The sequence below is a fragment of the Nasonia vitripennis genome, chromosome 2, assembly GCF_009193385.2.
Source record: "Nasonia vitripennis strain AsymCx chromosome 2, Nvit_psr_1.1, whole genome shotgun sequence".
In the NCBI taxonomy this organism is placed as follows: domain Eukaryota; kingdom Metazoa; phylum Arthropoda; class Insecta; order Hymenoptera; family Pteromalidae; genus Nasonia; species Nasonia vitripennis.
In genome coordinates, this window is record NC_045758.1 from 29,724,329 (window position 1) to 29,737,463 (window position 13,135).

A 13,135-nucleotide genomic window follows, 5' to 3' on the forward strand; every position below is an offset into this window, starting at 1 on the left:
AAAAAAAATGATAAACGCAAACATTGCATGTTTTGATTCTCGTCATCCAACCTAAAAGCTGGAAAAGAGACTAACACCTATACCCTAATATTGTTCGACCAATTATACTTTGAATTTTCAAAGTTTGTCATTGATCATTTCTTCGTTTACTGATAATTAAAATTAAAAAATGGAAGAAAGTGAAATTGAACAACGAGACATTAGTTTTGCATCTCAAAATTCAGCATCCGATTTATTAAACGAGGAAGGGGAGGAGAGTCAACCCAAAATTGAAATAACAATCAATAGTATTGAAAATATCGTGAGTCAAATTATTTAATGTTTAAATAATTACAATTGAATGAGTTGAATAGATTATTTGTTCTCCAGATCAAAAACAATACTTTGCCCCTTAAGATTTCACTTGAACACGAAGACACAATTTTAGGAGAAAGTGAAATAATCCGGATCGATGCTACTTATGATAATCCAACAAAGCTTCACTACATAAATTTCACAGTAGGCTTACGCTATGAAGTTAACAATTTGAGAAGCGTTTCATCGATAGTATCAACACCTGTCTTGAGTAAAAATACAAATTAAAATGATCTCCTACAATAATAATTCTTGTAATTCTATTAAATTCTCAACATTTCATTAGTCAAAGTGTTTGAAATTTCGAATAACACTAACTTACCAAGGCAAAGTTTGAAAGCTAATAGCAATGAGAAACTTCAAGGAGATTCAAGGCGCTCTTCCAAAAACGAAGTCAAAATACTAGGGATGTGCAACGTTGATCTTTTGCCGGTAGTTTTAGGTATCACTTTGTCCAGAATTCACTAAGAATAATTCTTTTCCATTAAAAATATTCATTGAGAATGAAAAAAAAAAAAAATTTAGGCGAAACTGTTTGTGATGAGAAGCTAGTCCTGGAATTGCCATCGTATTCGTGGGATGGTAACACCACTGCCTGGGCTAATTTGCCGAGAATCTCTCTAACAATGCGTTTGAACGAACCTGATGCTATTCTTAAAGAAAAAGATTTCAATATTCTTAATATTACCGTTGAAAGCATCTACAATCCGCCTTCAATCTGTACCGAAGAAATGGAATATAAATGCGGAACCGTATTGTACACGGATAATCCTGTAAAGATTACATTTCATGCGATTCAGTCATTTTTTTGCTTAAATAATTTTGTTTTATTCACATATTTCATTGAAGGTAGAAGAATCTTGTATTATATTTGAAGCTGGAAAATGGACGAATTTCCACGATGTTGAAAAGACAAAAAGTTGGGGACCTTTGCAAAATCTTGAAAGTCGTGCTCGATTTAGCAAATATAAGATTCATCACGACTACGAGAGCGTGAAAAGCGCTTATAAGAAAGAATTTGATTTAAAAGTAAATTAAGTTAGTTTAAATCTTGTAGAATCATAAGACTCGAAGCTATAGCTTAAAATCATAATTGTCTATAGGCGGTTGTCAAAAAAGATGTTCCAAGAGTTGAATGGAACACGGTTCAGAGGATTTTGTTAGAACCAGAAGACGCAGAAAATATACAAGACAGAATAAAACAGTAACTATATAAAAATTCTAATATATAAGAGTATATTGAAATCCGATAGTTATTTGTAACCATTGCATTTTAAGATATAAGTTTTGGCCATTTGAAATATCGGTGTCATCGAGACAAAACAATTCCAAGCAAAAAGACAAAAACGATGAGAGCATATTTATTTATCAATGTTACGTCGATGCAAGTCAGCTACTTTTTCCAGGAAGTAAATAAAATGTTATTCATTGGACCTTTATTTTAATTAGTCATCAAATATAGTTAATAATGTTTATAGGAACTAGATCACGAGTTTTAGCTCAATTGAGCACTCGAAATTTGTCGGAAATGGAAGAAAAAACCGGGTTAGAGCAAAGTATCTTTGGCGCCGCAATTATCGATGAGTCAAAAAATATCCGAAACAAAGAATCCATCGAAGTTCTAGAGAGTGTAAAATTTGTCTATATTTTGTAGTACAAACAATTTTCAAAACAAATATTCATTAGTCTCAAGACCTTTCAGGCTCGGAAAAATTCTCAAGAAACGGAATCTTCTAGTCTTCCTATTTTCGCGGAAAACGGAGATCCAGTTCTCATCCTCATCGAATTTGAGTTATATCGTCCTTTTCTTCCTGCTCGTGTCATAGAAGATTTTACAGAAGCGTTTGTACAATAATATTAATGATTTGGTATTGCAAATCGCACCAGAGCTAATTTTTCAGTGAGTAAACATTACTTTTTAGAATTCAGATTTTAAAGAGCAAACCGAAACCAAAGGGTCCAATTTATTCGTACACCCCTGATTTGGCGCAAGAACAGTATATAAACTGTATAAAACAATTGGTCGATGTCATTGCAGAAAATTATCGAGTAAGACTTCTTCCATAACATATTCGAAAAAGAATGAATTAACCCCATGAAGATTAATCTTCTATTAGGACTTTTTCGAACAATGTGAGTGCCAGGAAAAATGCGATTCAAAAAATGCCGCATCAAAGTGTAAGGATAAAAATAACGCGTCAAATGCCGACGAGGATGTAACATGTCCCTACTTTTACATACCGGTATAATGATAAACCAAATTACTTGAGATTCTCTAATTTAAAAAACGTATTCAATTCAATCCACATTTTTAGGATGAATTGAGCCGTTTTAGACAATTTCTTCACGAGACAGGAAAATACGTGTCCATAAGAAGCACATTGAGAAATAAAATAATCAATCTACTCGATCAGAAGTTCGCAATGAATTCGTCCGAGTGGTATACAACAAAAAATCAGAATTTCGTTGCGTCGTGCTACACATACTTAGTGGAGCAAATGCATACGGCGTTGAACACAAAACTGGATGTTCGGTTAGTAGAAGAAGCTTCAAAGCCTGACAGCCCCAAAGAACTTTGGTTCCGAGCTGAAGAAGCATACGAGTTTGAGGATTATGAGAAAACTGATAAACTGATCACCAAGGTATTTAAATATACCATTGCAGCATTTTGAAACATGATTGTTAACATTCCACGTAATTGTTATTAACATTAGATAGTTTGCAACGATCGAAAGAACGCGGATTCGTGGGTTAAGTACGCGATTCATTTTCTGAGACGATCCGAAAGTGCTGAAGCGATCGAGTGTTGTCGAGAAGCCATTGGACTGGATAGTCGGCATAAAATTGCGTAAATTGTCTAGCTTAAATCCATGATACAAATTCTTAATTAAATATTGAAAATTGAGGTTATTAAAATAATTTTTTCATCAGGCTACTATTATATGGCATCATTCTCGCTATGAAAGAAGAATACCTGGACGCGGAAATATTTCTCAAAGCTGTAACTCATTTCTATCCGAGATTTGCGGAAGGCTGGGCCATTTTGCACTTGCTTTACATTAAAATACAATACTATCCAGGTAATTTATCATATAAACGAGTTATTTTTGCATCTCACGTCTTCGTAACATCTCAGGTATAGACCTTACACTCGATATCGCCGAAAAATGCTTGAAAGACAGAGTTCGCGAGAAGAAAGCTCTTGACGTGCTGTACGAAGAGCCTATGGCTTGGTCAGCTATGCTCGGCAGAAATAATCAAATTTTCTTATTAACAACAGTGCTACTGCTTAAATTGAATCTCTACGACGTAATTACTATTCGCGCTGGAAAAACATTGTATGCGATACACTACGAAGTAATTATCGATTTCGTTATAACAGTTCGCAGGTTTGGCTTTGGCCCAAGAATTGTGTCATGGAGAAAGATCAGTGGAATTTTTGTACTTCTTAAGCGTAAACAGTTACTTGCAAAAAAACTACGAAGATGCCATTCAACAACTGAAAGAAGCTGAAACGATCATCGGATTAGTACGTAATTTTTATATAAAAATAAAACTTCTGAAACTTACATATTATGCTAAGTCGGAATTTTAGGAATACAGCATAGCTGCATTAATGGGCCACTCGCTTTATAAATCCGGAATCATAGATGAGGCAATAGAACAGTACGAATCTGTGGACATGTTATACGATAGACCGGAAAGTATTCATTTAGTACATCTGAGAATGGGTTTCCATTACATTGACATTGAGGAATACGAGCATGCAAGAAACGTCTTTTTACGAGCTTGCAAGCAATCGCCCACCTGCAAAACTTGGTTAGGAGTGGGAATTTCGAGTTACTACGTAATTGATCAACTTCACAGTATATAAATAACCAAACAGTATTCTTCATTAAATTTAAATTTTAAATTATAATTTAGCTCGAAAACTTCGAGGAAAGCGAAATTGCGCTCACAGAGGCAAATCGAATAGATTGCGAGGACCCGGAGGTTTGGGCTTACTTATGTATGCTGAGCATGTCTTTACATAGATACGACGAATTCGCGCAATGCTACAGGATGACGGTGAAGGTACAGGATAATGACAGGATAATTATGAAATCCATAAATTTACAGCCATTACAGGTTTATTAACAATTCATTTTCTATCGTATGTTTTATCATATTAGAACAATCTTAGGAGTGACAAACTTTGGCGGCTTATAACACACTCAATGGACACTTTGGGATTCTCGTCACCAATCACTGTTTTCGAGAATTCAACTGATCGATGTGTTTGCTGAATGGTAATATAGAATTATGCATGTATACATTAATAAGATCTGCATAAAACAAAAAGGCAAAATTATAATGAATCTTGATAAACCTTCAAAAGTGATCAACAGTTTTTGGTTCTAAAGCCAGTAGTATCGACTTGTTCACAAGTTTCTTTTTAATAAAATATAGTTATGTACTTTTGATACAAATAGATTTGTAAATCTTTAAACCGATAGATGCATAATCCTATAAAGAAAATTAGTAGCTTGCACTAGTATATAGTAAGATAATCAAAAGTTTTTTAATAGTCGGAAATTATTAAATTCTCGCATGGTTGACATTTTTTTCAACAATTTAATTCACCAAAAATAAAATAAATTCAATTGGTAAAAAAAATAAATAGAATATAAAGGGTAAAACCAAGATAAATAATAGACTATAAAATGCATGCAATAACTAAATAGGACAAAATAGTTATAAAATAAAAAATATTAATGTCTAAGGAAATACGTACAAGGGTGAATAACCATGATTCGCAACTGAGTTGACTTATCAAAAAAGAAAAAAAAAACTACGTCGATTTTACAAAAATTAAACTAAACTTGACTGTACGCACCCTTAATACAGTAATGGGTATCATTAAATATCTCAATCTTGTCTTAATTTTTTTTTTCGTCGATTTGCCTTCGACTATTTTTTTCGTATATTGCTACGTGCGTTAATTCTAAGCGCCCCGTGACGAATATATAAAAATATTATTCGCTTTCGCTGCTATGAACTGCGACTTACAATAAAAAGTAATATCGAAAAAGACATTACAAAAGTTCGACCGTTGTTTTCATACTTCAATTACTCTCATTTAGGATTTAGCGTGTATTTTCTGTTTTTTATTTAAACAAAATTTAATAATAATAACAAAAAAGACGCATAAACTTAGCATAAAAGCGATAACCTACAAACTCGATACAAACTTTTTTCTTAGAGAAAACTCAGAGTTGCTCTTTGTATGTATTATTATACATAATCTAAACTTACTGTATAGTTAGATAATTCTTTTTTCCCAAAATAATTAATTATTTTTTCGTTGATAAAAAATAACAATTATTTTTTTCGTTTTTACAATTTAATGATTTCATTATATTTGCGTTTGCGTTCAACGAATGTCACTAAGCTCATAGCACTTAACAATTTTTTTTAATGTAGCAGAGAATAAACTTTTTCATTTATATACTGTTTTTTATTTTCTCAGACAAATAATTGTCCGAAGCAGGAAACACGAGTGTGCGATTAACAACTAAAGAGCAGCCAAAACTACGCAGCAAAGTGTATTCTAAACAGCAGGCTGCATATCGCTGATAGAATCGAACAACTTACAGTGAGTGAGCCGTTTATAAATTTGAATGTTGTTAGGTAGATTACAAAACTTATTCGTAAATAATTGTTTCTTCATCTTGAAAGTGTTAACTACATTCAATTATTTTAAAGAAACTTAATTCGGCATTGAATATTTCAAAGGTTTTTGACCGATAATTAAACAATTAAAGGCAAAAGTACCATGTCTTATTGTAATATTAGTTATACAGTATTATGTTTGAAGGCCCTTAAAAAGTTTTAAAAATCACCTTATAGATATACGTCCTATATCTACAACACGGCATGTTTACTAAAAATGTTAAGTCAAATACAAAAATTAAATTTTTTTCAGAGTTTAGTCGTTAATAGTAAATAATTCAATGCACTAAACACTATTCCCATTACGTCAAATATATATTACGATTAAATTTTGTAATAGCTACGTAATTCTTCTGCTTATAGCAATATTAAGATTACGCACTTAAGACATTATCATTCTCGGAGATGAAATTCTAACTCCAATTTCGCATAACAAAAAAAAATTGATTTTCAGTCGCAATATTCGCTAAAAGCGAAAAAAAATAAATAAGCAAAAAAAAAAACACTATATTATTATAGTATAACTCACAACTCGCAAAAATTCATATAAAAAATGTCTGATGCAAAACAGACCTTAAAATATTAAGAAAATATACTCATGGCTGTATCACACCAAACATAGATAAGCCAGCCTCATAATTATAGTCTACAAGAAGGAGAAATGCTCCCTTTCCATTAAACTTGATTTCTTTTTTAATAAACCTTACGTTCTGAATAAATTTATTTTTCGTCGTTATCACAATCTTTTATCTGGCTAGATTATCACTGTTTAGTGAATACTTGTACAATATTATGTAGTACGTATTCGTTCAATTTTGCGCGTTTTTTATTAAAAACATGGCCCTTGAACACTACAAACCGCTGGGCATAAGAATTTGAAAATACTAATGAATCTTCAAGATCTTAGGCGTTTATAAACCTTATATTGAATAATAAATAATTATTGCACCCTTACAAGTTGGATTCTTTAAGAATCAAAACTTTATTCAGGTTGCTGCTATAATACTATGAAAAATCTATTTTTTAAAATTTCATTATATTATATATTATATCACTATAAATTGCAATGTTATAAATACAGCTTTTATTAATATCATAATATTCAATAGTTAAACTTTTATTAAACAGCTGCATATATTCCAAAATTTTAGTCTTAATTAGTTTATTACTATGTATAATATTGAAAATAGATTTTTCATGTATTCAAATTGCTACAAATATTTTCAACCTTCAAAAATTTAAGTCTTTCACAGTAGAGTACTATAAGAACGTTTAAAAAACAGAAAAGAAAAGAAAGGAGAAATATAACTAAATTTTATATATTCACTCTGTTGCAACTTTCGATGATTCTTCCGTTTTAGGATTCTCTTTTTCCGATAAAATTTCTTTTTGTAAATCAGTTGGTTTGGATGATTCAATTGTATTGGCATCTTTAACAACTTCAACACCACTGTCTTTGGTAGGATTTCCCAATGTTTCATTTGTTTCTTGTTTGACTGCTTCAGAAGTTTGACCGGGAGCGGCACTACTAATATCACAGCTTTTTGCAGTTTTTTCACAAATTTCTTTGGTTGGTTCCGCAAAATCAGATTTCATTGTTTCAGAAGCATCGTTTTCAATATTTTTTTCAGCATCTAGTACAACGATTGGACTAACTGAAGTGATCGGATGTGATTTTACTTCGTTAGAATCATCCGCAATACCACTGTCATCAGCGGAGGTATTTTGAGAATCGTTATCATTCAGTTCAATTGATTCATTTGTTAAACTAGTATCTTTAAGACCACTGTCATTAATAGATTCGTTTTGAGACGTTTCAACTAATTCAACCGTTTTACTTTCATCGATTTTAATTGACTCCTTTTCAATGTTTGTTTGCTCAATTTCATCGCTTTCAGCTTTTCCTAATTTATTTTCTGCTTGATCAATCGATTTATTTTCATTCTGGCTGATATTATTTACCTCTTGTGATGTGGAATCTTTTTCCGATTGACTACCTATGTTCTGACCATCATGTACTATTGGCTCGGCATTTTTTTCTTGGTCACTAGACAATTTAATTTCGTCAACGATTTTTTCTGGAACTGGAGTTTGGATTTCATCTTCCAAAATTTGTCGTTCCACTTTTTGATGGCTGTCTGCAATTTTAGTCGATGCCGATTTTTCTTCTGCACTAGAAGATGATGTTGAGTTCTGTTCAACTGCGATGTCTTGTGGGATAATTTGTTGAGTGTCGTCGCTCAGCCCGACATTCTGGTTCATTTCATTCGTCGGTTCAGATGCTGGTTGCAACTCATCTTCTTCTTTCTTCTTAATTAAATTTGAATCAATATTCTCAGAACCTTTAACTTCTGTTTCATGGGATTGATTATTTCCATCAACGATACTGTCATTCGAGTTAATTTCTTCGCTCGTCGGTTTAGATGATATTTGCAATTCATCTTCTTGTACCTTCTTAATTAAATTTGAATCAATGTTATCAGAACCTTCGATTTCTGTTTCATGAGATTGATGATTCCCATCAATGGTACTGGCATTAGAATTAATTTCTTCACTCGTCGGTTCAGATGCTGATTGCAATTCATCTCCGTGTTCCTTCTTAATTAAGTTTGAGTCAATGTTCTGAGAACCTTCGACTTCTGTTTCATGGGATTGATTATTTCCATCAGCGTTACTGTCATTCAAATTCATTTCTTCATGATCACAATGTTCTTTAATGTTTTCATTATTTTCGTCATTTTCACAAGTAGTGTTTACTTCATAGTTACTAACGATTTCATTAGTAGGCTCGCCTGGTTTTACAAAACTATCTGAATCTAGATTTATTCTAGATTCTTCCAGAGATACTTGATCCTTTGCATTTACAATGTTTGAAACATTCTCAATGTTTTCAATGTTGTCACTGTTGTTTGATTTTAGATCTGTAGCATTATTCGATGATTTATCAGGCTGATATTCAGAAGGTAATGCATCATCGTTAGAAAACGCAAGATTTTCTAATTTATCTCCTGCAGACTTATTATTCCGTTTTTGATTTCTTTGTGGTTTGGAAGCAGAATTATTGGTAAGCCTTTGATCTTTAGTTTCAGTTTTTTGTGGGTACATAGATTTTGTTGGATTCTTAGAACGAGTAGATGATTCATCATTTCTAAATTCTTTCTTTTGAGGGTAAGGGAATTTTGAGTTACCTTCTTTCTTTCTTTGCGTGAAAGGACTCTTTGGAGCCGACTTTGATCCGTTGTTAAAGTTAGCTCCAGCTGTTTTTTCATCAAAAGACTTTTGCCTTGCAAAATTGTTGTACTCTTGATTACTTCCCTCAGCATCCGATTGGCTACTGTAAGTTATGCGACTCTTTTGTCGAGGGCCAACCCTTCCGGTACCAGCAATACTTGGCGAATTAACTGTAATAAACGACATTAATATTAATATTTTGTTGTATCCATGGGCTAGCCAAAAAAGCAAACTTATAAATTGAAAAAACAAACATAACAAATATAAATTTATAAATTGTTACCTAACGTCAGTTTCATAATTGCTGACTATAATAGAGCCATTTAATTATGTAAAATAATATTAGTAAAATCTTAGATAAATATAAACACATTGAAAGATAGATATAAATGTATTAATGAAGTTTGAAAATTTGTTTGTTTTTGGAACTTATTGCAAAAAACGTTATAATGTAAATCGTTAAACCTTTCACACTCATTACTGGTCCCTTAGGTTGATTTGCAGGATTAACTGTAACTTTGATACTTTTATCAGAAGCGGTTACAGTTCTATCCTCGGTGGGAGAAAGAGGTGGCTTGTTATCTGGCTGTCTTTTATACTCATGAGATTGTTCATGATGTGGACGACGATAATCTTGGTGACCATGATTTTTTTGTGATCCATGATAAGTTCGACTTCCGCCATGTCCCCGATTAGAATAATCGCCTAATTGGTAAAAATAGATTTTAAAATACATATACCTTTAAAATTAAAAAGTAATACCTTGCTGAATTATTTCCGAATCTAGTCCCCTTATGCCCTTATAAAATAACGATAAAAAAAATACTAAAATATGACTATGTTGAATTAGATAATATTAGCTTCAATTTTGACCAAACTTGATCATTTGTTTCTTAAAATTTTCAATAAAAATTAAAACTAACAAAAAAATATAAACATAGTATAATTTTTTATTTTTGATAGCATTTATATTTGCTTTATAAACAAAGCAGAAATTTAGTTGTTATGAAGAAATGAAAAAATGCGTAATACGTAAAGACATATTTTTTTTATACATTATTAATTATAATATTTATAAGTAGCTTAAAAATTAGAAGCATTAAGTAGAGACCTAAATACCACTATATTAACGGCATTTTACGAAAGTATTGATAAAATTAGTGCAAACATTAACTTATTTTGCATAAAAAAACGAGAAATATTTCAAAACATTAATACATTTCTACCATATTTCATAATTATTATTCACGAACTAATCTACAGTTTTCACATTCTATATTCCATATTAATAACATGGCAAAATGAGTACAATATTTCCTATTTGAGTATCATTTTTTCATTTAAGAGAGATAGATAACAATAAATACCGATAATATAGGATTTTGTTTTTATGCATAATATGTCTTTGATACAGATTCACCATTGAATCTTAGCTATGGCCAAACTTACTGTCATAATGATTACTTCTTCTTTCATACATATTTGAATCTTTACGATTCAAGTCCCCTTTTCTTGAAGAATCTTTTTCAATGTTTGTCTAAAAAAAGAATAAAAGTTAAAAAAAAAGTGAAACAAGGATTGCAAAAATATATAGACAGCACTGAAGAATGGCATACCTTGTTGCTATCCCATTCTCTGCGCCAGTTGCCTTCAGCTGTCTTCTGTCTGTTGATACGTGCCTCATCAATTCGATTACGTTCAGCCCTCCATGCTTCGTACTCTGGTAAGGATTCCTCCTTACTGTGGAATGCTTGAGGGCCACGATTATCCTATTTTCAAAGAGTAGAGTTAATATTAGTTTTATTATGCTTACATGAAATTGTTTGATCTAACCATATTTAATCTTACTTTGAAGAATGCCTCTCGTGAGCCTCCTCCACTGCTGCCACGATCCCCTCCTCTCCTCCTAGGACCACCACGCGATGCCTTATTTCTGGCCCTATTTTTCTCTTCATCGGTTCTCCCATCATCTCCTGCTCTCATTTCTCTTTCAGAATCTGCTAAGAAATTGTACTTGGGGTCTGGAGGTGGTCCATTGCCCTATTCAAACATATTCATTAATATTATGCATCAATTAAGACATTAACAAATTTGATGTGTGTAACTTGAAAATACCTGAGTAAATTTGTGATCTTTCTTTCCAAGCCTGTCTTGAATGCTTGAAAAGTGTTGTGGAAGCCTATCATTGTGCTCTTTATTCAATGATTTTTGTTTCTGTACATTTTTAGGTGGAGCTGAAAATTCAGGTGGCTCCTTTCTCTCTGGCCAATCATCGGATGGCACCATCTGAACCAAAGCATTCTGCTTGGCTGCATGCTTTTTATCAGCTTCAACTTCCTAAAAATGATAGTTCTTTTTATCATAGACCTCTTAGAATTTAAAAATGACAAATCTTGAGACATTTCAAAGGACTGACCTCATATCTTCGTCTGATTTCCTCATTTTGAAGACGGATTTTGTTTATCTTCTCCTCTAACTCTACGGAAGCCATCTGAAAATTATTTTTGCATTCAACAAAAGAGTTGACAATCTATTGTATACGATCTAAAACAGTATTATATCCTGAAATTGTACTTTTTTTTTTTTTATATACTCTTAACAACACTAGATTTTTATAAATCGAACATGTGCAACATGAGTTACAAATTCACGTCAACGATTACACAGGCTGAACTAACAATTGATTTTTGATTATCTGCCAGAAACAATACCGCGGCACATCGGCATATAAGTATAACCATCAAAACTGACGACAAGAGCCTCGAGCGATTCGATCGTCCCAAATCAATTGCCCCCGTATATATAAGTATGCTTATATCTAACGGTAAAGAGCTACGAGCACTGGTTCCCAAACGCGTGAAAAAACAAATCATCCGGAGCATTGATCCACGCGTGTTGTACACTTACCTCTCTCTAAAGATACTCTACTACAGACTCTTTTCGGCGTATATATATATGTACCTAATATATACACCGATTATTATCGCGCGAATAAACAAATCGGAGCGCTGACTTCTAAAAATGGCTCGGTCGTCAAGCCGACTCGGCGGACAATTGAAAAAGGCTTCTTATCTTGACATGTGCTATACACTACTGCTACCGCGCGCTGATATACTTATAGTAAACTCATAGGCTAAGTACTTACTGCAATCTCTCTGCAGAGAAAAAAAGCGGAACGCAACGCGCGCGACCTAACCTCACTTTTCGCGTGGGTGTCTCTAATCTTAGATATAGAAGTGAGCATACACATAGCTCACCTTTGAGGATGCGATATTTTCTCCAAAAATCAACTCCTCACCAAGGACCCGTTCCATCAGTCGCTCGCCTTTCTACTTACGACTAATCGCCCTCTTGCTCCGCGATGTCACTCGCTGATGACCGACCAGATACGACCTTTGCAGCTCATCTCTAATTCTCTACGGTCTGCTCTATACGCACAATCTAGAACTGACCGCAACACTTTACCTCTATAAGTGTTCCCTTACTTCGCAACTACTCTCGGCGGTAGACTGCAGTTTCTACGGCTGAAGTGTACTGTTTAAATATATGTATAGATATAACTTGGAAATATTTTTTCGCCGCGCGAATCCCGGGGAGAAAGTCGCAGCAGTGGAGCCTCGGAAAACGAGAACAGTCGCTTTTGACTGTGTGCAGTGCAGGTACGGTACAGGTACAGACTACAGAGACTGCACACACACACAAAGGAGAGACGACGATATCGGCTGTCCTTTTTTAATGCGTGCCAATCTGCGCTATAGAGCTGCTGCAGCTGTATAGGTAAGTGGAGTAAATTCCGGGGAAGATTCGGGGAAGTGCAGACGCGTGCGCGACCTGCGTT

General features: G+C 33.3%; 2 protein-coding genes across 4 annotated transcripts; one reads left to right on the top strand and one right to left on the bottom strand.

The window, feature by feature from the left end:
* The first annotated feature begins 10 nt into the window (after positions 1–10).
* On the top strand, positions 11–4,704 carry LOC100678034 (cilia- and flagella-associated protein 70). The gene is made up of 19 exons (XM_008206067.3): positions 11–301; positions 370–565; positions 641–796; positions 880–1,127; positions 1,204–1,383; positions 1,458–1,558; positions 1,633–1,763; positions 1,833–1,984; positions 2,057–2,196; positions 2,277–2,403; positions 2,472–2,597; positions 2,670–2,996; positions 3,069–3,202; positions 3,286–3,434; positions 3,491–3,663; positions 3,737–3,883; positions 3,950–4,201; positions 4,279–4,428; positions 4,527–4,704. Exons 1-19 carry the CDS (start codon positions 170–172, stop codon positions 4,638–4,640), a joined length of 3,135 nt encoding a protein of 1,044 aa, XP_008204289.1. The 5' UTR covers positions 11–169; the 3' UTR covers positions 4,641–4,704.
* Positions 4,467–13,075, bottom strand: LOC100680473 (uncharacterized protein DDB_G0286591). Of its 3 annotated transcripts, none has more exons than XM_003425800.5 (8): positions 12,555–13,075; positions 11,714–11,788; positions 11,413–11,634; positions 11,146–11,337; positions 10,914–11,066; positions 10,747–10,834; positions 9,763–10,002; positions 4,467–9,467 (listed from the first exon to the last, which is right to left on the bottom strand). In XM_003425800.5, the coding sequence occupies exons 1-8, from the start codon at positions 12,609–12,611 to the stop codon at positions 7,390–7,392; spliced, it is 3,105 nt and encodes a 1,034-aa protein (XP_003425848.1). In that variant the 5' UTR covers positions 12,612–13,075; the 3' UTR covers positions 4,467–7,389. The 3 variants fall into 3 exon arrangements, with proteins under 3 accessions (XP_003425848.1, XP_031780261.1, XP_008204284.1); XM_031924401.1 differs by having other exon boundaries at positions 12,763–13,034; XM_008206062.4 differs by lacking the exon at positions 12,555–13,075 and adding an exon at positions 12,205–12,527.
* Positions 13,076–13,135: the final 60 nt, after the last annotated feature.

Coding starts and splice junctions, on each gene's coding strand:
- LOC100680473 (XM_003425800.5), bottom strand. CDS start 12,611: ATGGAACGGGTCCTTGGTGAGGAGTTGATTTTTGGAGAAAATATCGCA. Junction 11,338..11,412: donor AAGATCACAAATTTACTCAG/GTATTTTCAAGT, acceptor ATGTTTGAATAG/GGCAATGGACCACCTCCAGA. Junction 11,067..11,145: donor CACGAGAGGCATTCTTCAAA/GTAAGATTAAAT, acceptor CTTTGAAAATAG/GATAATCGTGGCCCTCAAGC.
- LOC100678034 (XM_008206067.3), top strand. CDS start 170: ATGGAAGAAAGTGAAATTGAACAACGAGACATTAGTTTTGCATCTCAA. Junction 1,128..1,203: donor TATTGTACACGGATAATCCT/GTAAAGATTACA, acceptor ATTTCATTGAAG/GTAGAAGAATCTTGTATTAT. Junction 2,997..3,068: donor CTGATAAACTGATCACCAAG/GTATTTAAATAT, acceptor TATTAACATTAG/ATAGTTTGCAACGATCGAAA.